A 26,654-nucleotide genomic window follows, 5' to 3' on the forward strand; every position below is an offset into this window, starting at 1 on the left:
TTGTCACCTTACGTGCAATGGGCAACTCAGGAGTGCCCTTCTTCAACAGGAATGGGTTCCACTCCCTGAACGTTAAATTTGTGTGCAATCACCACCTCAGCGATGCCCATGTGTGACTGCCCACGCTCTGCAGTGCCTCGCTACTGTCTGGGACACGTTCCTCAGGACTGGAACATGCTCCGCAGCGCCTCAGCAAGGTCCACTGAGACTGGGACACGGCCCTCAGTGACTGGGATATGCACCGGAGCACCTCGGCAATGCCCACCTGGGATTGGAATGTCTCTGCAGCGCCCCGGCAATGCCCGCCTGTGTCAGGGGCACGTCCCCCAGCGACTGGGACATGCAGTTGAGGCCCTTAGCCATGGCCATCACTGACTGAACAACGCCTTGGATACCATCACTCATGTTGCTGCCGTCATCTCCAGGTTTTCCACTGCAGTCACCACCCTAGCAGTGTTGGCCTCAGTGCCATGCGTTGCCGGTACCATCTCCTGCACCCGTAGCCTTTGGGACTCCTCCAATTGGCTATGTATCCGCTAGAGTGTCACTGACATCCCCCTCTGAATCTCACGGTCGCATCCTAGTGTCCGCATCAACTCTGGGATAACCTGGTCCAGAGGCTTGGTATTGGACTGGGACCCAGCTGGGACCAGGCATGCTGCAGACCTCTGATTGCTGTCTCTCCTGGATGTTCCTGCCTCCATCTGATGTGCATAAGCAGCTGTGTGGTGCTCACCAGATTGTGCACCAAAACCCTGTCCACTACATTTGCCACCCAGGTGTGTCTCTCTGTGCTGATGGAGGGTGGACATGACAGCTGTGATGCCTGAATGGTGGCATCCTCTGAGCTCTCTTGGGAGGCGGTGGGGAGAGGTTGTACCCCGGATCGGCCAGCACCATCAGATGGAAATCCTGCGGGAGAATGGACATGTGGTCAGTGAGAGGGAAGGATTATTATGTCTGGCATGAACAACACATGTGTGACAGGTCATCTGTGTGGAGGTCGGTGGATTCTCAACTCTGCGGCATAGGCCAAGCTCAACCTCTGTGACCGCTCTGTCCTTAGCGACCCCCGCGACCTCCATAGTCCGTTCCTCGTAGGGGGTGAGGGCTCTGATGTTTGGCCGTTGGTCTGGACCCTTTCCCAGGGGGCCAATTCATCTGTGCGGCCCAGTGAGGTCTTTGTGCTTCTTATGGCACTGGGTGGTGATCCTCCTGGTCACACTCCCCATGCTGACGGCCATAGCCACTGCATCCCAGGCAGCACTGGCTGACCCTCTGACCCCCTCGAGGGAACAAGGTATTCCGTCTGGGGTATCCCGTGGGTTTCCTCCACTGCTCCGGTTTTCTCCTACAATTCCCGAAAGACGTGCTTTTCCCTCAGTGTACCCGAACAGACGCCAGAGTGTGGCAACTGGGGAATTTTCTCAGTAACTTCATTGCAGTGTTAATGTAAATCTGCTTGTGACACTAATAAAGATTATTATGATATGACCCTATCATGACAGAATGTCTTCTTGAATTCTGCAGGTTATGATCTAAAATAGTTGAACTAAATGTTGAGTCTCGAGGGTTGTAAAATGCCCAGTCAAGAGATGAAGTGCTGTTCTTTGTGTTTACTTTGCAGTTCACAGAGGAATTAAAATGACAGATGACTGGAAGTTCAGGGTCATACTTATGGATTAAATGAAACATTTTGCAAAGCAATCACGCCAGACCTGCTGGTCTCCCTAGGCTTGGTCACCCCAGTACAGACGAGAACAGCGGATACTGTATACTAGTTTGGAAGAAGTATAAGTAAATTTGCTGTCTACTTGGAAAAATATGGAGCCTTGGATGGTGAAAAGGGAGGCGGTAAAAGAGCAGGGGTGGGATTCTCCAACAATGGGGCTATGACCCCACACCGCCGTGAAAACCGGCGCCAACCACTCCGTCGTCAACGCCCTTCGAAAATGAGGAATTCTCCTCTTTCTAGGGGCCTAAGTTGATGACGGAATGGTTCCCGCATCTCCAGCCGGCGCCAAAGGGCCGACGCAAGTTCGCGCATGCACGGAACGGCCAGCATATTTCCGTGCATGTGCTTCTCAGTGTCGGCCCCCGGGCAATATGGTGGAGCCCTACAGGGGCTCGGCGCGGAGGAAAGAAGGTCCCCACGGAACCAGCACGTCCGCAGATCGGTAGGCCCCAACCGCGGGGGCCCCCCACGGGGTCGGACGCCCCCCCCCCCCTCCCCCCAAGGACGGCCCCGCACACTTGCCTGCCAGGTCACGCCATGTGTGAGGTGAGTAATTCACGCCGGCGGGACAGGGCAAAACTTGTCGGCCACTCGGTTCATCGGGGCCCGGAGAATCGCCGGGTGGGCCGCTGTCAACGGCCCCCGACCGGTGTGGCGGGAATCCCGCCGGCGGCCGAAAAATGGTGCCGGAGAATAGGGAAGCCGGCGGCAGGGTGGGATTTGCGCCTCCCCCTCCCGGGGATTTTCCTACTGCACAACAGTAAATACTTTTTTCCATTTGGTGTACTGTATTCAGTGCTTGTAATGTGATCCCCTCTCGAGTGGCGAGGCCAAACAGACTGGGTGACTGCTTTGTGGAACACCTCCATTCAGTGTGCAAGCATGACCCTGAGTTCCCTATCATTTAAATTTTCTTCTCTACCTTGCTCCCACTCTGATCTTTCTGTCCTTGGCCCGCTACAATGTTCCAACGAAACTCAACACAAGTTTGAGGAACAGCACCTCAACTTTCGACTGAAAACTCTACAATTTCCAGACTCAACACTGAGTTCAACAAATTTAGTTCGCAACACCATGTGTTATTTTTACTGTTTTTTCTCCTTGAGGAAAGAGTCAAAGATTGGAAAGCAGAAATGTAATGGAGTATTGTGTAGCCTTTAAAAAGGAGATGGTTCAGGTTGTCATGACACCCTGGGCAAGCGCACTGTCAATTCCAGCCCCTCTCGATCCGCAACATAAGTTAATTAACAAGTAATTCTTAATTCGTAAGGGGCTGGTTTAGCACAGTGGGCTAAACAGCTGGCTTTTAATGCAGAACAAGGCCAGCAGTGCGGGTTCAATTCCTGTACCAGCCTACTGGTACAGGCGCTGGAATGTGGCGACTAGGGGCTTTTCACACTAACTTCATTGAAGCCTACTTGTGACAATAAGCAATTATTATTAATAATTTAAGAGATTTTGGCCCTAGACTGCTGCAATGAGATGCAGACACCAGATTAATAGGTAAAAACGTGAACTATCTATTGATTAATAACAAGAGGAAAAGATTAAAATATGAAGTAATAACAGAACAATGACCTGACAATCTACCTAATCCCCAAACTCACCCTTTCTAGACACACATGATGATGGGAATGGAGGGAAAAGGGTTGAACTGAAAAGGTGATTAATAGTTATGAGATTGTGCTTTGCTGCCGGCGTAGCTCATTGTAGCCAGCGATCTCCTAATCATGTATCGAATCTGAAACTGCAGGTTGTAGAAAGCTCTCTAAATCAGCAGGCAGAGAGAGAGAGAGAGATATTCAAAGCTGCCTCGTGCCTGGAACTCATCATCATTGGTTCTACCACGGAACCTAAAGGGGATGTCTCAACTTAATCCAGCATGATCAGGGTTCCAACTCTGCCCAAAATCTGCAGTTTAAATAGAAATCCCAGATGGTGTAGCAATGTTGTAGCAGCTTAACCAGAAGCCAGGCCACAGGGAAGAGATAAAAAGGAAAACACAGGACAGACAAACAGGGGTTTACAACAGTAACTTAACAAGGTACAGTTGAGATACATTCCCACAAAGGGAAAAAGGCAACCAAAGCCAGAGATTACTGAATGAAGGAGTTGTTAGAGAATTAGAAATCATCCACTTGGCACCTTTGGCTGAAGATTGTTGCAAATGTTTCATCCAGCATTTTTCATCCACATAGAATCCCTACAGTGCAGTAGGAGGCCATTTGGCCCATTGAGTCTGCACTAACCCTCTGAAAGAGCACCCTACCTAGGCCCAATCCGCCACCCTATCCCCCTCACCCCACTTAGCGACAATTTAGCATGGCCAATTCACCTAACCTGTGGATTAGACTGCGGGGCAAAGCCAGGTCACCCGGAGGAAACCCACAAAAACATGGGAAGAAAGTGCAAACTCCAACAGACAGTCACCTGAGGTCGGAATAGAACCCGGGTCTCAGGCGCTGTGAGGTACCCGTGCTAACCACTGTGAGCTTCATCTTCATTTGAGGATTTGGATGTTCATGGATTGTTCAATTGCCCACCATTCACAACCAGATGGGAATTCTATGAATTTGACTGCAAAGCTTTGATCTGAATTGTTGGTTATGGGATCACTTTGCTCTTGGTATGTGTTCTGGATTGAATAGGAAAACTGTTTTTTTTCTCCTTAGAGCAGGGAAGATAAAGAGGATATTTAATGGAGATGTTTAATATCATGAAGGGTTGAGATAGAGGAAAGAGGAATTGTTTCCAATAGCTGATGGATTTGGATTTGGATTTATTGTCATGTGGACCGAGGTACAGTGAAAAGTATTGATCTGTGTACGGTCTAGACAGATCGATCCATACATGAAAAAACATAGGACACACAATAAATACACAATGTAAATACATAGACACAGACATTGGGTGGAGCATACAGAGTGTAGTGCTACTCAGGAGGAAAGATGCGCGGAGAGATCAGTTCAGTCCATAAGAGAGTCATTCAGGAGTCTGGTCACTGCGGGGAAGAAGCTGTTTTTAAATCTGTTAGTGCGTGTTCTCAGATTTTTGTATATCCTGTCCGATGGAAGAAGTTGGAAGAGTGAATAACCCAAGTGGGAGGGGTCTTTGATTATGCTGCCCGCTTTCCCAAGGCATCGGGAGGTGTCGATAGAGTCAATGGCGGGTTCACGTGATGGACTGCGCAGTGTTCATGACTCTCGGTAGTTTCTTATGGTCTTGGGCCGAGCAGTTGCCACACCAGGCTGTGATGCAGTCAGATAGGATGCTTTCTAAGGTACATCTGTAAAAACTGATAAGAGTTAAAGAAGGCCTGATAACAAGAGATTTAAGGTGACATGCAAAGGGCCAGGGGCAACGTGTGGAAAAACTTTAAAGAACTGGTTGGATTTGAAATGCACTGCATAACAGACTGATGGGCACAAATTCAGTAATAGCTTTCAAAATGGTGTTAGATAAACACTTGAAGGTGAACAAAATCCAAGGATCTAGGAATAGTGTGCAGGTATGAGGCTTGTCAGGATTCGCTTTAGAAAAAGTGGCACAGATTAGATGGACCAAAATACCTCGTTCTGCAACTGTAACATTCTATGATATACATAAAGCAATCAACATTCTTGTAATTTTAACAATAGGTTGGTACTGCATCAGGTTACCTGTACTGCTTTCTTGCATCATATCGTCCAGCATTTGTCTCACGAAGCTTGGTAGCCAGAACCCGAACAATATTGATGAACAAAATAAAATTTACCTGAAAAATATGAGACAGAAATAAGTCATTATTTTACTGACACTGTCACCATCCATCCTTCTTATGTAGTTAGGAAGCCTTTATCTTTGTACACTGATTCATGCTAATTATCTTTTGCAATCTAATTACAGCAAAATTAGTACACATTGTTACTGATGGCATTATCTTGTTTTGGAGCCATTCACAGGACTATTTAGAGCAGCTATGAGCACACTGGAAGTAAGTTCCTTCAAAATATCTTAAGCAAGGGATTGAATGGTGCAATGGATTAGCAGAATGGATACACATTCAGTCACCACTGATGGGAACATAGGGCCCTTTCTACCAGTTATAAAACTAATAAGTATGCTGTAGAACCTAAGTTGGATAATATTAATACAAGTTGCACTGTATTAGCCACATTCTTTCAGACAGCTACAGAATACAGAATGGAGAATAAAGAACAGTATAAATGAGTTGACCTGAGATCCGATTTTAGGGTCGAGGCACAAGAGACAGACTTTTACTGTCCACTTGGCCAGAACTATAATTAACTTGAGAGTGTTTGCTACCAGTACATGGTGTTGAGTGTTTCATTCCCAGCACGAAGACTTGGCACACTGCATTATTGCTCCCAGATGGGGAGCACAGAGTCCGGAAAATTCCCATGTCCGCCAACCAACTCATGAGAAATTTCCCTGAATCTTTGGGCTTTCATTCCGCGGAAGCAGTTGTTAACTTGGATTCATGCCCATCACCCCTGGAAACAGTGCAGAGGTGGCAACAGGGATTGTTAGGTGCTAAGACATCTGATTAAAGAACCTGTTTTCGTGCTCTGGGACTTACTCTCAGTCACAATAAAATAAAAAACAGCCCTCTGGCCCTCACACTCCCTCAGCCCCCAAACATGCCCCATGCCCTATCCTTGCCAACTTATGGCACTCATGCCCCACACCAAATCTCCATGGCCCCTCCATGGCCCCTCATACCCTCTATGCCAACCTATGCCCTTCAAACCACTCCCATGGACCTTGATAGTCCCTAAGTCAGGTTAGTGCAAACTGATGTCAACCCATGAACACCTAACTACCCTTTGTCCTTACATGCTCCATGCCAACCCAGTATCCACCATTGGCAGACCACAGGACCAAAGCGGAGATGAAAGAAAATAATGTTCCAAATGTCTATTGCAGACTTCATCATATGAATAAACGCTCACTCATAACGTTTAACTCTGTTCAAGAACTTAATCCCCCTATAAAAACAAATATTTCCTTCAAATACTTTATCCCGAAGAACAAACATTTGTATTCAAAGACAGCTAATCTCTATATAACCGCGTGGATCTGTCAATCAAGTCATGAATTTACAGCCCCAGCAACTGCACCCCCCCCAACTCCCACTACACCCGATGATAATGATAGGCTGTGGAAGCTGTCTTTAAAGGGGTTGGAGATTTAACTGTCTTGACAGTTCCACAGAATGTACGTTCATGAATCAGCCTGGTAAACCTTCACTGCAATCCCTTGAGAGCAAGAACATCCTTCCTCAGATATGGAGACCAAAATTGCAAACAATATTCAGGTGTGGCCTCACCAATGCCCTATATAATTTAAACAACACATCCCTGCTCCTGTAATCGAAACCTCTCGCAATGAAGGCCAACATACCATTAGCTTTCTTTACCGCCTGCTGCACCTACATGCTTACCCCCTCTCCCAATTTACAACCATTCAGGTAGTAATCTGCCTTCCTGTTTTTGCGTCCAAAGTGAATAACCTCACACTTATCCAAATTATATTGCATCTGCCATCGATTTGCCTACTCGCCCAACCTGTCCAGATCCTGCAGTAGGATCTCTGCACCCTCGTCACAGTTCACCCTCCCACCCAACTTGGTATCATCTGCAAACTTTGAGATGTTACATTTTATTCTCTGATCCAAATCGTTAATCGATATTGTGAATAGCTGGGGTCCCAGCACCGATCCCTGTGGCACCCCACTAGTTACTGCCTGCCAATTTGAAAAGGACCAATTAATTCCTACTCTTTATTTCCTCTCTGCCAACCAGTTTTCTATCCACCTCAAAACACTTCCCCAATCCCATGTGCTTTAATCTTGCACAATAATCTCTTATGCGGGACTTTGTCAAATGCCTTCGGAAAGTCCAAATATATCACATCAACTGGCTGCCCCTTGTCAACTGTACTAGTTACATCTTCAAAGAATTCCAACAGATTTGTCAAGCATGATTTCCCCTTCATAAATCCATACTGACTGACTGATCCTGCCACTGCTTTCTGAATGTTCCGCTATAAAGTCCTTGATAATGGATTCAAGAATTTTCCCTACTACCGATGTTAGGCTTACTGGTCTATAATTCCCTGCTTTCTCGCTACCTCCCTTTTTGAATATTGAAGTGACATAAGCTACCCTCCAATCTGCAGGGACTGTTCCAGAGTCTATAGAATCCCGGAAGATGACCACTAATGCATCCACTATTTCCAGCGCCACCTCCTTAAGTACTCTGGGATTCAGATTATCAGGCCCTGAGGATTTATCCGCCTTCAATCCCATCAAGTTTCCCAGCACCATTTCTCAACATTGATCTCCTTCAGTCCTTCCCTTTCACTGAACCTTTCATTCTCCAACATTTCTGGTATCTGATTTGTGTCCTCGTCTGTGAAGGCAGAACCAAAGTATGTTTTCAATTGCTCAGCCATTTCTTTGTCCCTTATTATACATTTCCCTGTTTCTGTCTATAGGTGCCTACATTTCTCTTTACCAATCCCTTTCTCTTCACATATCAACAGAAACTCTTAGTGTCAGTCTTTATGTACCCTGCAAGCTTACTTTCATACTGTATATACTACATATACTTTTGCCTTCTTAATCAATCCCTTGGTCCTTCTTTGCTGAATTCTATACTGCTCCCGATCCTTACAACTATTGGCCGGGATTGTCCGAAACCCCGGCCAAGTGTTGAGGCCGGCGAAACACTGGAGTGGTGTACGCCGGCGTCAACGGGCATCCTGGCCCAGTTATTATCCGGATTTCAGGGGGCTAGAATGGCGCCGGAGGGCTGTGCGCTGCTCCGGCACCGAAAGCCGGCCCTGCACGGCTGGCGTGGGTCCGGGCATATGCGCGACGGACGGTGCGGTCCCACATGCGCGCGATAGACATCTCCGCGTTGGCGCATGCACGCGGTTGCCGTCTCCATGCCGGCCCCCGCGCAACACAGCGGAGCCCTGCAGGGGCCTGGCATGGAGGAACATAGGCCCCCGCCCGGGAATGAGCACGGCCGCCGATCGGTAGCCGCCGATCGCGGGCCTGGCCACCATGGAGGCCCCCCCGGAGTCGGATCCCCCTGCCCCCCCCCCCCCACCAAGGCGGCCCCCGCAGCCAGAACGCCGAGGTCCGGCCGGGTGGGACCACATGCGAACTACGCTGGCGGGACTCGGCGGAACTCAGCGGGCACTCGGCCCTTCGAGCGCGGAGAATCGCCGCTGGGGCTGCATTCAACGACCCCCGACCGGTGCCGCGGCGACCGCGCGGGAGATATTGGGCCGGCGCCAGAGCAGCGTGGCGGGATTCTCGCACCCCCCGGCGATTCTCCCACCCGGCGCCAATCTTGGCCAATCTGTGTGCTTCTTCCTTGGATCGGATACTATTTCGAATTTCCTTTGTAAGCCATGGACTGGCCCTCTTACCAATTTTGCTTTTGTGCCAGACAGGAATGAACAATTGCTGCAGTTCCCCCATGCATTCCTTGAATGTTTGCCATTGCCTATCCACTGTCATCCCTTTAAGTAATTCTCCCCAATCTATCAAGGCCAACTCATGCCTCATGGGCTGGATTCTCCAAAAATAGGACTATGTCCTCACGCCGGCGTAAAAACGCTGGCATTTCACTCTCAAGATTCCTTGGAAAAAGGATGAGCCGATTCACTGACCTGCAGGGGGCTAGCAGTGACCCAGAGTGATTCATGCAGCTTTAGCTGTGGATACTGGCCCCCGCACTTCCAGTTTTGAGTCCACGCATGCGCATAGCGGCGGCCTACAGCGGCCGCGTTGAGTGCCATGGCGGACTTGCACCGCGGAGGCAGATGAAGAATGTAGCCCCCCCACCGCCCCCCCCCCCCCCCCCCAATCGGCCGCGCACACAAAGATTCGACCACCCCGATCTATCCCCAGCCGCCTTTCAGGCTCCCCCAGTGTCCGATTTCCCCACCCCACCACCAGGGCGGCCGAGGACTGAGTCCACAGCCGCCATGCGAGCTTCCCGAGCGGCTATAGGTGGTTAGAACCACACCGTCGGGAACGGCCGGTTGAGAGCGGAGGATCGCTGGGTGGGCTTCTGGCAATGGCCCCCCAGCCCCGTGGAGTGCTCCGCGAACACGGTGATTCTCGGGTCTCGGAGATTCGCCGGGCCAGCACCGTGCCCGATTTCAGCGTGAAATTGGATTCTCCGTCCCCGCGCCAAACTTCATTTCGCCCCATGTCTTCATAGTTTCCTTCATGAAAAGTCCTTGGCAAGTAGGGTTAAGGTGAATCGCAAAGCTTTTTATTCATATGTAAAAAGCAAGAGGGTAGGCCAGGGAAAGGATTGGGCCACTTAAGGACAGTAGGGAGAATATATGTGTTGAGCCAGAGGAAATGTGCGAGTACTGAATGAGTACTTTGCATCAGTGTTCAACAAAGAAAGGGACTTTATGGAAGATGATTCTTGGGTAGGGTGTGTGGACAGTCTGGATCATGTTAACATCGAAGAGGAAGAGGTATTGGATCTTTTAAAAAATATCAAGGTAGATAAGACTCCTGGACCGGATGGGATTTACCACAGAATACCGAGGGAAGCAAGGGAGGAAATTGCTGGGTCCTTGACATCTTTGTATCCTCATAGGCTCCAGGTGAGATCCCAGAGGACTAGAGAATAGATAATGTGGCACTGCTGTTTAAGAAAGATAGCAGGGATAGTTCTGGAAACTATAGGCCGTTGAGCCACACATCGGTAAATTATTGGAGAGAATTCTCAGGGACAGGATTTAAACCCATTTGGAAACAAATGGATTCATTAGCGATAGACAGAATGGTTTTGTGAAGGGAAGGTCGTGTCTCACAAACTTGAATGAGTTTTTTGAGGAAGTGATAAAGATGATTGATGAGGGGGCGGCGGTGGATGTTGTTTACATGGACCTCAGTAAAGCTTTTGACAAGGTGCCTCATGGCAGACTGGTACAAAAGGCGAAGTCACACAGGATCAGAGGTGAGGTGGTAAGATGGATACAGAACTGGCTCAGTCACAGAAGGCAAAGAGTAGCAGCAGAAGTGTGTTTTTCTGAATGGAAGGTTGTGACTAGTGGTGTTCCACAGCGATCTTTGCTGGGCCTCTGTTGTTTGCAGTGTACATAAACAATTTGGAGGAAAATGTAGCTGGTTTGATTAGTAAGTTCGCGGATGACACCAAGGTTGGTGGAGTGGCAGATAGTGTTGAGGGTTATCAGAAGATAGAGCAGGACATAGATAGGTTGGAGACTTGGGCAGAGAAATGGCAAATGGTGTTTAATCCGGACAAATGTGAGGTAATGCATTTTGGTAGGTCTAAAATAGAGGGGAAATATACCGTAAATGGCAAAACTCTGAGGAATATAGAAAGTCAGGGAGATCTGGGCGTGTAGGTCCACAGATCTTTGAAGGTGGCGACACAAGTGGACAAGGTAGTCAAGAAAGCATACGGGATGCTTACCTTCATTGGACCGGGCATCGAGTATAAAAACTGGCAAGTCATGCTAAAGTTGTATAGAACCTTGGCAAGGCCGCACTTGGAATATTGCGCACAATTCTGGTCGCCACACTACCAGAAGAAAGCGGAGGCTTTGGAGAGGGTGCAAAGGAGGTTTACCAGGATGTTGCCTGGTCTGGAGAGTGTTAGCTATGTGGAGAGGCTGAATAGACACGGGCTGTTTTCATTAGAAAGACGGAGGCTGAGGGGCATGGATAGAGTTGATGGGCAGGCACTCTTTCTGAGGCATATGCTACCGGCAGCTAGTTTACATTCGCATTCTTTGCAGCAGCAGCGCTCCAATCAAATCTTGAGAGGTGTCCGTGAAGATTTTAGTCTCCTTAGCCGGGTCGAAAAAAGCCATCCCAGGCGCCTTTGTTAGGGAGACACAGAGCGCTCTCCATTCCTACTCATGTTTCGACAAACACTGGAAAATCACATCCTTTTTAATGGACTCCCTGAGTTGGGACATTTTTGAGGCAAGGTTGGGATTGAATTTTCCAACAAAGTTGATCATGCCCAGAATTCGCAGTACACCCTTTTTTATCTGTGGGCTTCGGCATGTTGACAATGGCCTTAATTTTCTCATCGTCTGGCTGCACCCCCTTTGATGACATTCTGTCACAGAAACGTGATGGCATCCACACCAACTTGGCATTTCACCCGATTAAGTTGGAGGCCGTTTTTCTTGACCCTTTGGTGCACTTGCAAGAATCGAGCATCATGTTCCTCACGTGTGGGTCCCCAGATAAAGATGTCATCTACATATACATGCACACCCGGCAGCTCTTCCACTACGTGCTCCGGGCCCGATTAAATATTTCTGAAGCAGAGATGATTCCGAAGGACATCCGCTGAAAACAATACCGGTCAAAGGGCGGATTGAAAGTGCACAGTCTTTTACTTGCCTCATCAAGCTTGAGCTGCCAGAAGCCCTGTGACACATCCAGCTTGCTGAAGCACGTTGTCCCAGCCATCTCAAATGCAAGCTCCTCCCTTTTTAGGATGGGATGGTGCTCTCTTTTGATGCTCGCACTGAGCTCCTTGGGATTCATGCAAATTCTCAGGTCCCTGTTCCATTTGTTTACACAGACCGTCATGTTCACCCAGTCCATGGGCTCTTCAAAGTGCCTGATGACACCCAGGTTTGTCATTCCCTGTAGCTCGGCCTTGAGTCTCTCCCTCAGCATGGCAGGAACCGGCCTGGGCGCATGCACCACTGCTCTCGAGTCTTCCTTCAGTTGTAAACTGTAGATGAACGGTAAGGTGCCAAACTCCTAAATACCTCCGGATGTGTCTTGGAAATGGCCTCCAGCGAGTCTCCATGCAACCTGCAGCGTACACCCTTTTGACTAGCGTGAGCTGTTCACAGGCCTGCACACCAATGAGTGACTCATGCTCCGCCGCTATTACGGAGAATCGTATCCATTTTTAAAATCAATTTAGAGTAGCCAATTATTTCTCTTTTCCAATTAAGGGGCAATTTAGCATGGCCAATCCACCCAGCCAGCACATTTTTGGGTTGTGGGGGTGAAACCCACGCAGACATGGGGAGAATGTGCAAATTCCACACGGACAGTGACCCAGGGACGGGATTCGAACCCGGGTCCTCAGCGCTGCAGTCCCAGTGCTAACCACTGTGCCGCATGCTGCCCCGGAGAATTGTATCCTGTGAGTTATCTTCTTAATGGTGACATCCAGCTCATATCCTCCCACAGTCACAATCTGATGCCCTTTGTAGTCCTTGAGAATGATGCCCACTGGATGAATGTGAGGTACTGTCTTGAGCTGCCGCACGACCGTGAACAGAATCAGGTTGGCCCTCGCTCCCGTACCAAGCTTACACTTGTTGACCGTTCCATTGAGCATTACCGGGATCAATCACCTGTCTTCGATGGTCCCCACCTGCGCCTCACTGTGACTGCAGATGGTGCACGTCACTTCTTGGCCCAGACTTCTTGTGCAGCAGTGAGCAAAATGACCCTTTCTGCCACAGTTCTTGTTAAATTGCGGATATCTTTTCAGCGAGTGTCCGTTGTCACAGTTCGGGCACAAAACGGCGGATAGGATCTGCTGCCTAAAATGGCTTCCCCCATGGAGACCATGTGTCGTCTGACACCTTTTAGCGATTTATTCAAAATGGCCACCCCCATCGCGAACACGTTTCTTTTGCCAGTGCGGAGCAGTACTCTCAAAATGGCCACCTACTTCAAGACCGCGTTGTGAGTTTGGCTGCACATCATAGCACTTGAAATGGCTGCCCACATCAAGACCACATTTTTTTAAACTGCGTCTCAGCATTTGTGGTGCCAGAACCCTTTCTTGGATTGGCATCAGCATTGGCTGTGTGGAAGAGCCTGCTCCTCTGCACAGAGAGCTCACTTGCCTGGCACACCCTGATAGCGGCTTCCAGCGTGAGGTTGTTTTCCTTTAATAGCTGTTCTCGCAGCACACCATCCGAGATCCCACATACAATCTGGTCTCAGGTCATTGAAGGTTGCAACTAACAAAAATTGAACGACTGGCCCTTTAAATGCAGATCCATCGCAAAACTGTTAAAGGATTCCTTGTCTTTCTTGGCGTGAGACCTGATCACATATTTCTCAAATGTTTCATTGCTTTTAGGGGAGCAGTCGCCATCAAAGTGTTGAACCATTTCCTCGTAGCTCTACTCGCCTTTTTGAAAACTGAACAAATTGTACAGTTGGAACGCTTGGAACCCAGCTGTTATTAGCAGCAATGCAGCACGCCTTTCATCAGGCAGCGCCTGTAAGCCACGGGCCAAAAGATAAAGCTCAAACTGCTGCTTGAAGGCGCGTCAGTTTGAGTCCAGATTGCCCGAGACTTCAAGTCGGTGTGGTACCTTAAACTGATCCATCTCACTCATCACCATCTTGCATCATGTGGAGTTGCCACTACTTGGATCACCAGGTTGGGGGAGCGGTCGTTCGTCTGGCTTCTTCCACCATGCCGTGTGACTTGTCTTGCTGCGGTACCTCGAGATCTTCAGCAGGCCTGGTACCATGGTGTGTTCGATTACTTCCTTGATGATGAAGGTACACATAGAACACAAAGATGTAGTTGCTACAAGTATTTATTCTTAAAGACAACCATGCATGTCTAAGTACAAATGATTCCATCTCCGTTACTGTGATCTCTCCTCTTGTCCATCCTGCTACCAAGTGTCTGCCTCATGTCTGTCCTATGATATGTCCATTGGTCCGGTCTGGTTCCACCTGCTGGCGGGAGGTTATAGCTGCCCCTCATGTGTTGATTATTGTTTGTATACAGTGGCAATATTCTATACAAATATATACATTGGTACAACTATGTAGAATCATACATAGATATGTCTATGCACATATCACCACATAGTAACTTCCCATTCTGTTTCCTCCAGTTCAGATTTTGGATTGTCTTGGATATTGGTTCTACATGTTCTCTGAGGGTTTATGGATGGAACTGCATCCTCCTTTTGGTGCAAAACTGTACCTCCTTTAAGACTGCCAATGGTACCAAACTGGCCTGCGTATGTGGATTCCAAGTCAAGGACTAACACAATGGAGTTCTTCTTGGCACGTATTATCCTAGTTTATCCCACAAATCGTAACAAGCTTGAGGGCTCTATGATAGCGGGACTTGTGTCTCAACAAGGGGCGTGATTCAACAGAAAAATTTCAAATTTAATTTTGGGTTCATTTGCAGGGTGTTTCTCGATGGCCATAGTGGTGAGATCGCAGCCCCTATTCGATGGCACTTAGTGCCAAAAATGAGCCCCCACGAGATTTTCGCCATTCCTGGCTCCCTTACTGTCTGATTCCCCTGACCCGCACTTCAGCTTCTCGCCGCTAATAAGAGGGAGCTGCTTTTCAAAGTTCCCTCACTGCTCTCTTCCAGTCAACCCATAAGCATGGCAGCGCTCAGGCCTGCTCTTCGCTTTGGCGATGCCAACCTGACCAGGCTTCTCGACGCCAACCTGACCAGGCTTCTCGACACTGTGGATGAGAAGGGGGCCATCCTGCTCCCCGAGGGGTTTGGAGAACCAGCAGCAGGGTCAGCAATGTTGCCTGGGAGGCAGCAGCAGCCCCTGTCAGTTCCAGCAACATGACCAAGAGGACTGATGTCCAATGTTGGAAGAAAACCAACAACCTCCACCGAGCTGCAAGGGTAAGTTACCACCTCGCTCCTGGCTTCAGTTCTGCCTGCCTCCCCTCAAATTCCCAACTCCACTCCCCCTTCACGAATCACTGGCCGACACCTCGTACCCTCCCCACATTCAAACTTAATGCTGGTTCCTCAGAACCTCCTGGCACTCACTGGCACAACCCCTTCATGTCCAAGTGCGTTGCATACACATGTCACTGTTACAGACCCTCCTGACCCATCAAGCGTGTCTCCCACACTGCCCTCTGTCTTCCTGCAGGAGAAGATAGCCCATAATAAGCAGGGAAGGGCCAAGATGGGAGGGTGGGATGCCAGCGATGCGAGTCCTCAATCCCTAAGAGAATGGGCCCTGGAAATCACGGGGTTGTCTAAGGAGAGAGCAGTCACCGACAGCAAGGTTGGCTTGCGCCACAGTGGTGGGGACCCATTGCCGCTTCTCCCAGACGACCTGTCTCAACTGAGTTGCTCATGTCCGACAAAAAGATCCTTCCCTCTCATTCACCACATGTCCTTTGACTTGCAGGATCTCCATCTGATGTGGCCGGGCCATCCGGAGTCATTCTCCTCCGCCCCCCCATCCAAGAGACCACCTCAGAGGAGAGCTCCGAGAAGACCACCATTGAGGCATCATCCCCACCTTCCACCAGATATCATGTCCAAGTCACTGGGACATGTCCCAGACATAGTTGGACATAACTGAGGCACTCCAGAGCATGGCCTAGTCACTGAGGAGCATCGCTGATTGCACCGACACCATGGTGCAGACCATGGGGAGCATCCAGGACTGGCAGTGCCAGGTGACTCAGAGCTTACTGGAGCTCACTCCAGCCTTTCCTCCATTCAATGGAGTCCCCTAGGGCCCTATAGGCACCGTCAGGGAGGAGGAAGCGCAGGAAGTCAACCCTGGGCCTGCCACACTTGAGGCCACCGCTGTCCCCAGTTCATAGAATTTACACTGCAGAAGGAGGCCATTCGGCCCATCGAATCTGCACCGGCTCTTGGAAAGAGCACCTTACCCAAGGTCCACACCTCCACCCTATCCCCATAACCCAGTAACCCCACCCAACACTAAGGGCAATTTTGGACACTAAGGACAATTTAACATGGCCAATCCACCTAACCTGCACATCTTTGGGCTGTGGGAGGAAACCGGAGCACCCGGAGGAAACCCACGCACACACGGGGAGGACGTGCAGATTCCGCACAGACAGTGACCCAAGCCGGGAATCGAACCTGGGACCCTGGAACTGTGAAGCAATTGTGCTATCCACAATGCTACCGTGCTGCCTAAATCCCACTCCCCTCCTGACACCAGTGTATCTCAAGGGAAATGGGCAGAACAGGGTTGTGATGCCTGTGCCACCTGTAAGTTGGCTGCGGCCCTCTGGCTACAAGCACTCCAGAGGATGTCCACCAAGGGTATCAAAGACTACAGGGCGCAAAAAGCAGCAGGTTGCCTCCACCTCTGATGTTCATCCTGGGTCAAACCTAGACGTGGCAGTTGGCCACGAAAGATTAAGATGAGTGAGGAATCCTGAGTAGACACTGGGCGAGTCACTATCTGTATCTCGGGGGAATGGAAACGTAAAATGTTCACTATTAAAACATGTTGCACCTGATACAAGTGAAGCCTTTGTCACCTGAAACTTCACAGTGGGCCTACCTGCACCCCCATCCCTATTGTCCTCTGTGTTCCCCTCCCCCCAGGCACAGTAGTCCAAGCTCCGTATGCAGACACTGGCCAGAGGATGGGTGTGAGTGCATGGTCAGCAGAAAGACAGGAGTCAGACTTTAGCAGAAACAGAAGAGCAGAGTTTTCCGCACAGCGGGTTACCATCAATCTCCTAACTTGTATAGTGACCTGCTGACTGTGCCAAATCAGGCCATCATCCTGGAGTGTTGTAACACAGACCCTTGGAGGGTGGAACAGGGTGGTCAGGAGGGGGTTTGTTGGGGTGGGGGAGTGGAATTGGGACAGAAGGAAAATGGGGGAATTGGGGGTGGGGAAGGATGGAAATGGAGGGGAGCGGGATTGGGGGCGTAGGAAGTAAATGAGGGGGAGGAGGGAAATGGGGGGAGGAGGGATTGGGGGGAGCGGGTTTGAGTTGACGGACGCAGCCTCATCCTATGACAATCTGGATATAATGAGGACCTCCCTGGTCCATTGGGTATGGCGGACCCTTGTCACGCCTGCCCTCTATCCTCCTTGGGATCATCCTCCAGCCCCTTATGGTCTGCCTCCTGCAGGGCAAAGGGACAAAGTTTTTATATTTTGTGTTTTGTATACATTCTGAAAATGCCTTGAATAAAATATATTTTTTAAAAATGGCCTTCCCACTCCTGCCTGCCTTTCACTGTCCAACATATTATGGCAATGGATTCAGGTTCTTAAGAGGCATTATTTGGCCATTTAAGGGTCTCAATAAGCCTAAGGAGGGTGGACTAGTGGGTATCTACCCATTCCCCCCATTATAGGGACTGAGTCAAGATGGGATACTCACCTGTCATTTATTTTACTGCCCACCCCCCCAACTGCAACCATGCCGTGCGAGCATAAAATCCAACCCCTAGATTAGATTTCTGGGCAAGTTCAGGGTATCTAGCCCAAGTCTTAAACAGCAGAGTCAATATCAAAGGCATCCACAGTGGGTACCAGGCAGCATATCTCTATCCATTGGAAGTTTCAATTTTGTTTGTAAATATGAGCCCAGATAACAATGAGCTATTTATGATATAACTAAGTTCCTTGGTGATTCTTCATTTAAAAAAAAATTGCTTCAAGATCACAGGTTTTCAGATATACCTTCAGCTCTTCTTTAAAAATAAATCTGTGAGCTCACTTTGGAACTGCAAGTTACTGTGATCAAAGGTGGTTCATTGCTATGGAAACCCCAAACACTATTGCCGAGAAGGAATGCTAAACTAAGGTTGAGGAACCACTTTAGTGAGACAGAAACGCAAATATAATTGCTTATGAATACCACAATGTGTTACTTTACCATCACCTCTTTGCACAAGCTCAATAAGATGTTGATACATCTCTCACAATGAGCAACTCACTTACATTGCATCTCGCAGTAGAATTCAGCAATCAAAAGCAATTCTTAAAGAAACATCGCAGTACATTTCATCCTTTTGTATGGGAAAATGTAGAATAACAGTTTGTCATAATTCTCTGATGGTTAAGTTAGACAAGGTAGCACACGTCAGGAAACAAGTGAGGCATGTCATACAAATTTATTTGCCAAAAGGTCTGTGAAATTCTCATTGCAGCAAAATGGAGGTGCAAAGTCAACAATAATACACTTGTTGAAAATAATGTTCATTGTCAGTATGTGGTCAATTATTTTGTTCTTTCTTCATCAGAAATATTCTTTTACTCCTGTAATAAGGCACTATGACCTGTTGAAACTTGTTACATTTTGTGCTTCATAGAGTATTCTTATTCACTCCACTCCTGATCAACAAACCTTAACAATGAACTATTCTGTACTCTGCTACATCATACAGTGCTAAACCAAAACAGATAGTTCCTGTTTGCTGATACACAAACCACCTTTCTAACAGGTCACAATCACAGGGTCGCTTTGAATTATTTTTAAGCAATAATTCTAAAATAAATCTATATTGATTCCAATATTTAGCTATTTTATTGTGACAAATTCTCTCTACGAATCCTCATATCTGTCAAAACTATAACAAGAAATCTTCAAAGTGTACACTTACCACAATCGCTATTAGAATTGGTGTTTGATAAATCCAATTAAAGTTGCCGACGTTTAGATCCCAGCAGCTTTGCCACAAAAAGAAAGAAAAAATTATTTGAAGACAAACAGAGCTATAATTCTTAGCTTTTATCTGATTACACCTGGATTTCTTCATTATATAGATCAAAGCTTTTCCTCACCTTTTAGTCACCACAAACTTACTTGTCGCTGTATTAGAGTACAGCAGGTGTTGAATTGTGGTATCTGAGGCATCTGGATAATAAAGCCTAATGCACTGTATATAAAATATAAAATTTCTACAAACAAACCTTCACACAATTTCTTCCTCGTGCCAATTCCCCTAGCTAACTTATTCGTACAAACAGTGGGAAAATTAAAATCTGCACTTGCACGAGTTCCTCTTTCCCCTACAGTACAGATTGATGTCTAACAGAGTACACGAGCTCACTGTGCCCCTGATATTCAGCAGGTGCCGTGGAAGAATGCCTGTCCATTTCTCCATGGGCTGGATTTATGGCCTCAAACCAGCAGGCGCTGCCCCGACGCCGGCTGCCGTATTCTCCCACGGCGGTTTTCGGGCGGGGTTCATGCCATGCCGTTTGGAGGCCGTTGGCAGAGGCCCACCCCCCGGCAATTCTCCGGGCCCCAATGGTCCTAGCGGCCGTCGGTTTCTGGCCAGTCCCGTCGGCATGGATTAGACATGGTCCCACATGCTGGGACCTGGCAGGTAAGTTGGCTGGTGCGGTCCTCGGGGGAGCGTGGGGGGGATCCGACCATGGGGGGGGCCCCACGGTGGCCTGGCCCACGATCGGGGCCCACCGATCTGTGGGTGGGCTTGTGCCGTGGGGCACTCCTTCCTTCCGAGTCGACCCCTGTAGGGCTCCGCCATGGCCAGCATGGAGAAGACAACCCCCTGTGCATGCGCCAGAATACGCCGGCCAGTCTGCGCATGCGCGGAATCACGCCGGCCGTTCTGTACATGCGCTAACTCGCGTAGTCCCTTCGGCGCCGGCTGGAACAGCGGCAATCCCTCCGCCGTCCACCTAGACCCCGGAAGTATGGAGAATTCTGCACTTTCGAGGGCTGTTGACGCCGGAGTGGTTGGCGCTGGTTTTCCCGCCGGCATGGGGACTTAATAAGGGAGAATCCCGCCCCAGATTTGGCATGGACCTTCCCCCCCCCTCTCTCCCTTTCCCAGGCCGCTAACTTGCCACCTACCCACCAGGTGGCTGCTACTGAGCCATCCGATGCTTGATTCACCTAGCTGAGCGTGGCCACAATATGTAAAATCCAGCCCATGTTTACTTGGTGGGATCATAGAATCATAGAAGTTTACCGCATGGAAACAGGCCCTTCGGCCCAACCAGTCCATGCCGCCCAGTTTTTACCATTAAGCTAGTCCCAGTTGCCCGCACTTGGCCCATAACCCTCTATACCCATCTTACCCATGTAACTATCTAAATGCTTTTTAAAAGACACCATTGCACCCGCCTCTACTACTACCTCTGGCAGCACATTCCAGACACTCACTACCCTCTGAGTGAAGAAATTGCCCCTCTGGGCCCTTCTGAATCTCTCCCCTCTCACCTTAAACCTATGCCCTCTAGTTTTAGACTCCCCTACCTTTGGGAAAAGATGTTGACTATCTACCTTATCTATGCCCCTCATTATTTTATAGACCTCTATAATATCACCCCTAAGCCTCCTACGCTCCAGGGAAAAAAGTCCAAGTCTATCCAGCCTCTCCTTATAACTCAAACCATCAAGTCCCGGTAACATCCTAGTAAATCTTTTCTGCACTCTTTCTAGTTTAATAATATCCTTTCTATAATAGGGTGACCAGAACTGCACACAGTATTCCAAGTGTGGCCGTACCAATGTCTTGTACAACTTCAACAAGACGTCCCAACTCCTGTATTCAATGTTCTGACCAATGAAACCAAGCATGCCGAATGCCTTCTTCACCACCCTGTCCACCTGCGACTCCACCTTCAAGGAGCTATGAACCTGTACTCCTAGATCTCTTTGTTCTATACCTCTCCCCAACGCCATACCATTAACTGAGTAGGTCCTGGCCTGATTCGATCTGCCGAAATGCATCACCTCACATTTATCTAAATTAAACTCCATCTGCCATTCGTCGTCCCACTGGCCTAATTGATCAAGATCCCGTTGCAATCCTAGATAACCTTCTTCACTATCCACTGTGCCACCAATCTTGGTGTCATCTGCAAACTTACTAACCATGCCTCCTAAATTCTCATCCAAATCATTAATATAAATCACAAATAACAGTGGACCCAGCACCGATCCCTGAGGCACACCACTGGTCACAGGCCTCCAGTTTGAAAAACAACCCTCTACAACCACCCTCTGTCTTCTGTTGTCCAGCCAATTTTGAATCCAATTGGCAACCTCACCCTGGATCCCGTGAGCTTTAACCTTCTGCAACAACCTACCATGTGGTACCTTGTCAAAGGATGCTTATAACTGTTAGCCACAAAACACAATCAGGCAGATTTCATGCCACTTAGAATATTGGTAGAACTTTTTCACCAATATTCAGCTTGTCTTGTGTCTTACAGGCCCAGCCAGCGATGTTCTGGGCCTATCCAGTGCACCCCGTCCCCAGCCAGTGCCAGGGCTGATGCCTCCCAGGAACACAAGCACCGACGAGGAGGCCAGCAATCTCAACAGCCCTGCACCCGACACATCTACACAGGACACATCTACACAGGACACAGCTACACAGGCCACATCTACACAGGACACATCTACACAGGACACATCTACACAGGACACAGCTACACAGGCCACATCTACACAGGACACAGCTACACAGGACACATCTACACAGGACACATCTACACAGGACACAGCTACACAGGACACATCTACACAGAGGACGGAAACAGAGGGCACAGAAATACAGAGCACAGAAACAGAGTGCGCAGAAACAAAGGGCACAGAAACAGAGGGCACAGACACACATGACACAACCACCTAGGGGACGGACACACAGGGGATGGCAACACAGCACACATCGACACAGGGAACGGACACGCAGGCATCCAACGGACAGCACACAACGACACAGGGAACGGACACACAGGCATCCAACGGACAGCACACATCGACACAGGGAACGGACACACAGGCATCCAACGGACAGCACACAACGACACAGGGAACGGACACACAGGCATCCAACGGACAGCACACATCGACACAGGAGACGCCGGGCTTCGGGTCCGATGAGGACATTGCGCTAGACTCTCCGGCACTGCTATCACCCACATCCTCCACCACCACAGAGACTATCACCTTGGTTGGGATCAGTAGTGAGTATGCTTCTGGGACACTCACTGATGCGCACGACACAGCCGCTCCGGTTCAGCAGTTGGAGGTAGGAGCAGCCGAGTGGCCGGACGGTCGGAGGGCAACCTGGCCCCAGCAACCACCTGCCGGCCAGATGGGTCCCGGGTTCCTGTCATCTCTACTCCCACCCATAGATGCGATGCAGACAGCGACTCTGGGACCAGACAAGGGGATGACGGCCGGCTTCCTGCACCTGCAGCCGCAGGTGGAGGAGTCCAACCGCATGCAGGAGCAGGGACTGGTGCCGATCATGCGTGCCACCACGACCGAAACCGCACAGGTGGTGTCCGCGGTGGAGGCAATGGGGGCGACGGTGTCGGACATGGGTCAGGTTATGCAAGGCCTGGGGCTTTCTGTGCAGGCGGGGGCCATGGCCCAGGACATGGCAGCCATCTCACAGGCAGCCATGTGCCAGAGCCATGTGCAGATTGCGGCGGCGTCCTCATTGTGGCCCAGTCCCAGCAGCCCATCGCTGAGTGCATCCACGCCATTGCCCAGGTGCTGGCCAGCATCGCACAGACCCAGAGGGAGATGACGCAGTCCCAGAGGGAGGTGGCACAGTCGCAGTGGGAGGTGTCACGATTCCAGTCGCGGATGGCCCACTCCCTGGGCGTCCATAGCCACTAACGTCCAGGCCATTGTCGATGCCACGGCGGGACTCCAGGACTGGCAGCGCCAGATGTTGGGGGTGCCTCGGCAGGAGGGCTCTGTTCGCACCGCCGTCCCATGGAGAAGCCTGGGGCCACTGGGCACACCGAGGGAGGAGGCGATGCTGGGGACTGTACCGGTGACTCCTTCAGAGGAGGTCCTGGAACATCGCACCATCTCGGATTCCCCCCTACCGTCCCTGGTGCATCTGGTGGACAGTGGGCAGAGCAAGGCGGCAGCACACCAGCCGGCACGCCGAGGAGCGGCCGGCCACATCCAGGCCAGGCCGCTCGAGGAAACGTGTGCAAACAGGGACCCTTGTCGCAGGGCAGGAGTCTCAGCAGTCCATCTCCATTCCTGCTGAGCCGTCTGGAGAACCTTGTTGTCGTAGTGATAGGACCCGTAAGGCCAGAAGGTTAGACACTGAGTAAGGTGGCACAGTTAAGCTATAGGGGCTAGGGAACATGTATATAACTGTACAAATTAAACACTTTTTATCACTGATGGAAGCTGCCTCTGCGCTCTGTCCGATGTGTGCGGGGGTGGGGAGGGAGGTTAGTGTGGTGATATACATCACTGCAAATACACAAAGGGTTAATGTACATACAGTACAGCTAGCTAGACACTAGAGGGAACACCAGAGACACAGGCAGTCAACCAATAGGTCAGTAAGATAGGTTTTAAATTTTTTTCCCGTGTTTTGGGACATTTCCCCTTTAAGTGGCCGTGGATCATCTTGTATGCCTCAATTAAGTCACCTCTTAACCTTCCTCTCTCTAACGAAAACAGCCTCAAGTCCCTCAGCCTTTCCTCATAAGATCTTCCCTCCATACCAGGCAACATTCTGGTAAATCTCCTGTATAGCTGCAACATGACCTCATGGCTCCTAAACTCAATCCCTCTACCAATAAAAGCTAACACACCGTACGCCTTCTTAACAATCATCTCAACCTGGGTGGCAACCTTCAGGGATCTATGTACATGGACACCGAGATCTCTCAGCTCATCCGCACTGCCAAGAATCTTACCATTAGCCCAGTACTCGGCGTAAATTAAACCTGGTATTTACCGGCGGGACCAGGCGGCGTGGGCGGGCTCCGGGGTCCTGGGGGGGGCGCGGGGCAATCTGGCCCCGGGGAGTGCCCCCACGGTGGCCTGGCCCGCGATCGGGGCCCACCGATCCGCGGGTGGGCCTGTGCCGTGGGGGCACTCTTTCCCTTCCGCCTCCGCTACGGTCTCCACCATGGCGGAGGCGGAAGAGACTCTCCCCACTGCGCATGCGTGGGAAACCGACAGCGGCCGCTGATGCTCCCGCGCATGCGCCGGGAAACAGTCAGCGGCCGCTGACGCTCCCGCGCATGCGCCGGGAAACAGTCAGCGGCCGCTGACGCTCCCGCGCATGCGCCGCATTTCCGCGCCAGCTGGCGGGGCAACAAACGCCATTTCCGCCAGCTGGCGGGGCGGAAATCCCTCCGGCGTCGGCCTAGCCCCTCAATGTTGGGGCTAGGCTGCCAAAGATGCGGAGCATTCCGCACCTTTGGGCCGGCGCGATACCCGTCTGATTGGCGCCGTGTTTGGCGCCAGTCGGCAGACATCGCGCCGTTGGGGGAGAATTTCGCCCCCTATCTCTTATAAACCTTGCCAAGATTTTTCCCACAACAGAAGTAAGGCTCACTGGTCTATAGTTACCGGGGTTATCTCTACTCCCCTTATTGAACAAGGGGACAACATTTGCTATCCTCCAGTCTTCTGGCACTATTCCTGTAGACAAAAATGACTTAAAGATCAAAGCCAAAGGCTCAGCAATCTCCTCCCTAGCTTCCCAGAGAATCCTAGGATAAATCCCATCCGGCCCAGGGGACTTATCTATTTTCACACTTTCCAGAATTGCTAACACCTCCTCCTTATGAACCTCCAGCCCTTCTAGTCTAGTAGCCTGAATCTCAGTATTCTCCTCGACAACATTGTCTTTTTCCTGTGTGAATACTGATGAAAAATATTCATTTAGCACCTCACCTATCTCCTCGGACTCCAAGCACAACTTCCCACTACTGTCCTTGATTTGCCCTACTCTTACCCTAGTCATTCTTTTATTCCTGACATATCTGTAGAAAGCTTTAGGGTTATCCTTGATCCTACCTGCCAAAGACTTCTCATGTCCCCTCCTGGCTCTTCTGCCATGGCAGGATGATGCTTCTTACCAATTCATGTTTGCTGCACTACCAACAGGCAACCTGGCTTTCAGGACAGATGCCATCAAGAATTACCACCACAAGCATCGAAAGAAAAAAAAGTCCAAATCCGACAACAAAGTGATTTGACCACTTCTTGGTCACTTCAGCACAGGGACACTGATGGCGTTTACAATGCAATGCCACCATCAACATCACCAACTCACCAACCAAACAAGAAAGCCACTCGACCATAATAATTAATGAACTTTGGACTCATGCATATGATTTGGACTTATTGTTTAATGATCACTGTTATCATAACTTGTACAGAGTACCACTCATCAACCTAGTTTGTTCAATTTTCTTTAACACTGTACAGAAAATATGTAACATGAAAAAAGGGGGGATGTGGTGATATACATCACTGTAAGTGCACAAAGGGTTAATGTACATATGCTACACCTAGCTAGACTCGAGAGGGAACACCAGAGACATGACACACAGACAGTCAACCAATAGGTCAGTAAGATAGGACACGACCAATGGGCAGTCACGATACACACAGAGGTGCCACTACCACAGGAGGGCATTACACCAACCCATATAAAAGGACACATCACACATGCTCAGTCTCTTTCCAGTGGAGACTCTCAGTGAGTACAGACACAGGGTTGATTGAACATCACTCCCACCACGTGGATTGTAGCAGACTGGTTAGTCAGTCTGAGTAGCTATAGCAGGATTAACAGTAGCATTGAATCCAAGTAGGAGAATTGTTAATAGTTTAATAAACGTGTTAAAGCTATCACCAAGGCTGAACCTTTCTTTGTCAGAGTGTACATCAAGGAAGCAGCTTATGCTACGTCAAGAGCATAACAAAACAGTTAATGCCGCTGTGGCTGAGGGTGTGGTGGAACATTGAGCCCCGGTGGGTGTGCCGTGCATGCAGCCCCAGTAAGCCTCCCCCACAGATGCCCACAGAACCCCACCCCCGGCTGAAATCTGTTGGGTCTTAGTGTGTGTATGAGCCAGACATTGTAAAAGGATTTGGAGCTCAGAGCTCATCGCAGAGCAGGCTGTCATCATCCTCCATGCCATGGATCAGACCCGCTGTCACTGGCAAACGTGTGCCCCCAGCTCGATGTGCCGCAGGTCAATGTGTAATGGAGGGGTGGTGTGCATGCGGGTGTTGTGGTGGTATGGGAGAGCAGTGTGGTCGGTGGTGGTGCAGGTGAGTGTGTTCGGTGGTGGGGTAGGTGAGTGTGGTCGGTGGTGGGGGAGGGGAGGGTGGTCGGTGGTGGGGGAGGTGAGT

General features: G+C 49.7%; 1 protein-coding gene across 1 annotated transcript in view; it reads right to left on the reverse strand.

Annotated features, from left to right (window-relative positions):
• Window positions 1–26,654, reverse strand: part of LOC140393728 (parathyroid hormone 2 receptor-like) — a 302,658-nt gene that overhangs the window by 68,315 nt on the left and 207,689 nt on the right. Inside the window, exons 9-10 of the mRNA XM_072480057.1 lie at window positions 19,141–19,207; window positions 5,395–5,489 (exon numbers count right to left, since the gene is read on the reverse strand). Of these exons, the coding sequence (XP_072336158.1) occupies window positions 5,395–5,489; window positions 19,141–19,207 (162 nt within the window). The remainder of the gene's footprint in view (window positions 1–5,394; window positions 5,490–19,140; window positions 19,208–26,654) is intronic.

Source organism: Scyliorhinus torazame, chromosome 2 (assembly GCF_047496885.1).
Source record: "Scyliorhinus torazame isolate Kashiwa2021f chromosome 2, sScyTor2.1, whole genome shotgun sequence".
Classification (NCBI taxonomy): Eukaryota; Metazoa; Chordata; class Chondrichthyes; order Carcharhiniformes; family Scyliorhinidae; genus Scyliorhinus; species Scyliorhinus torazame.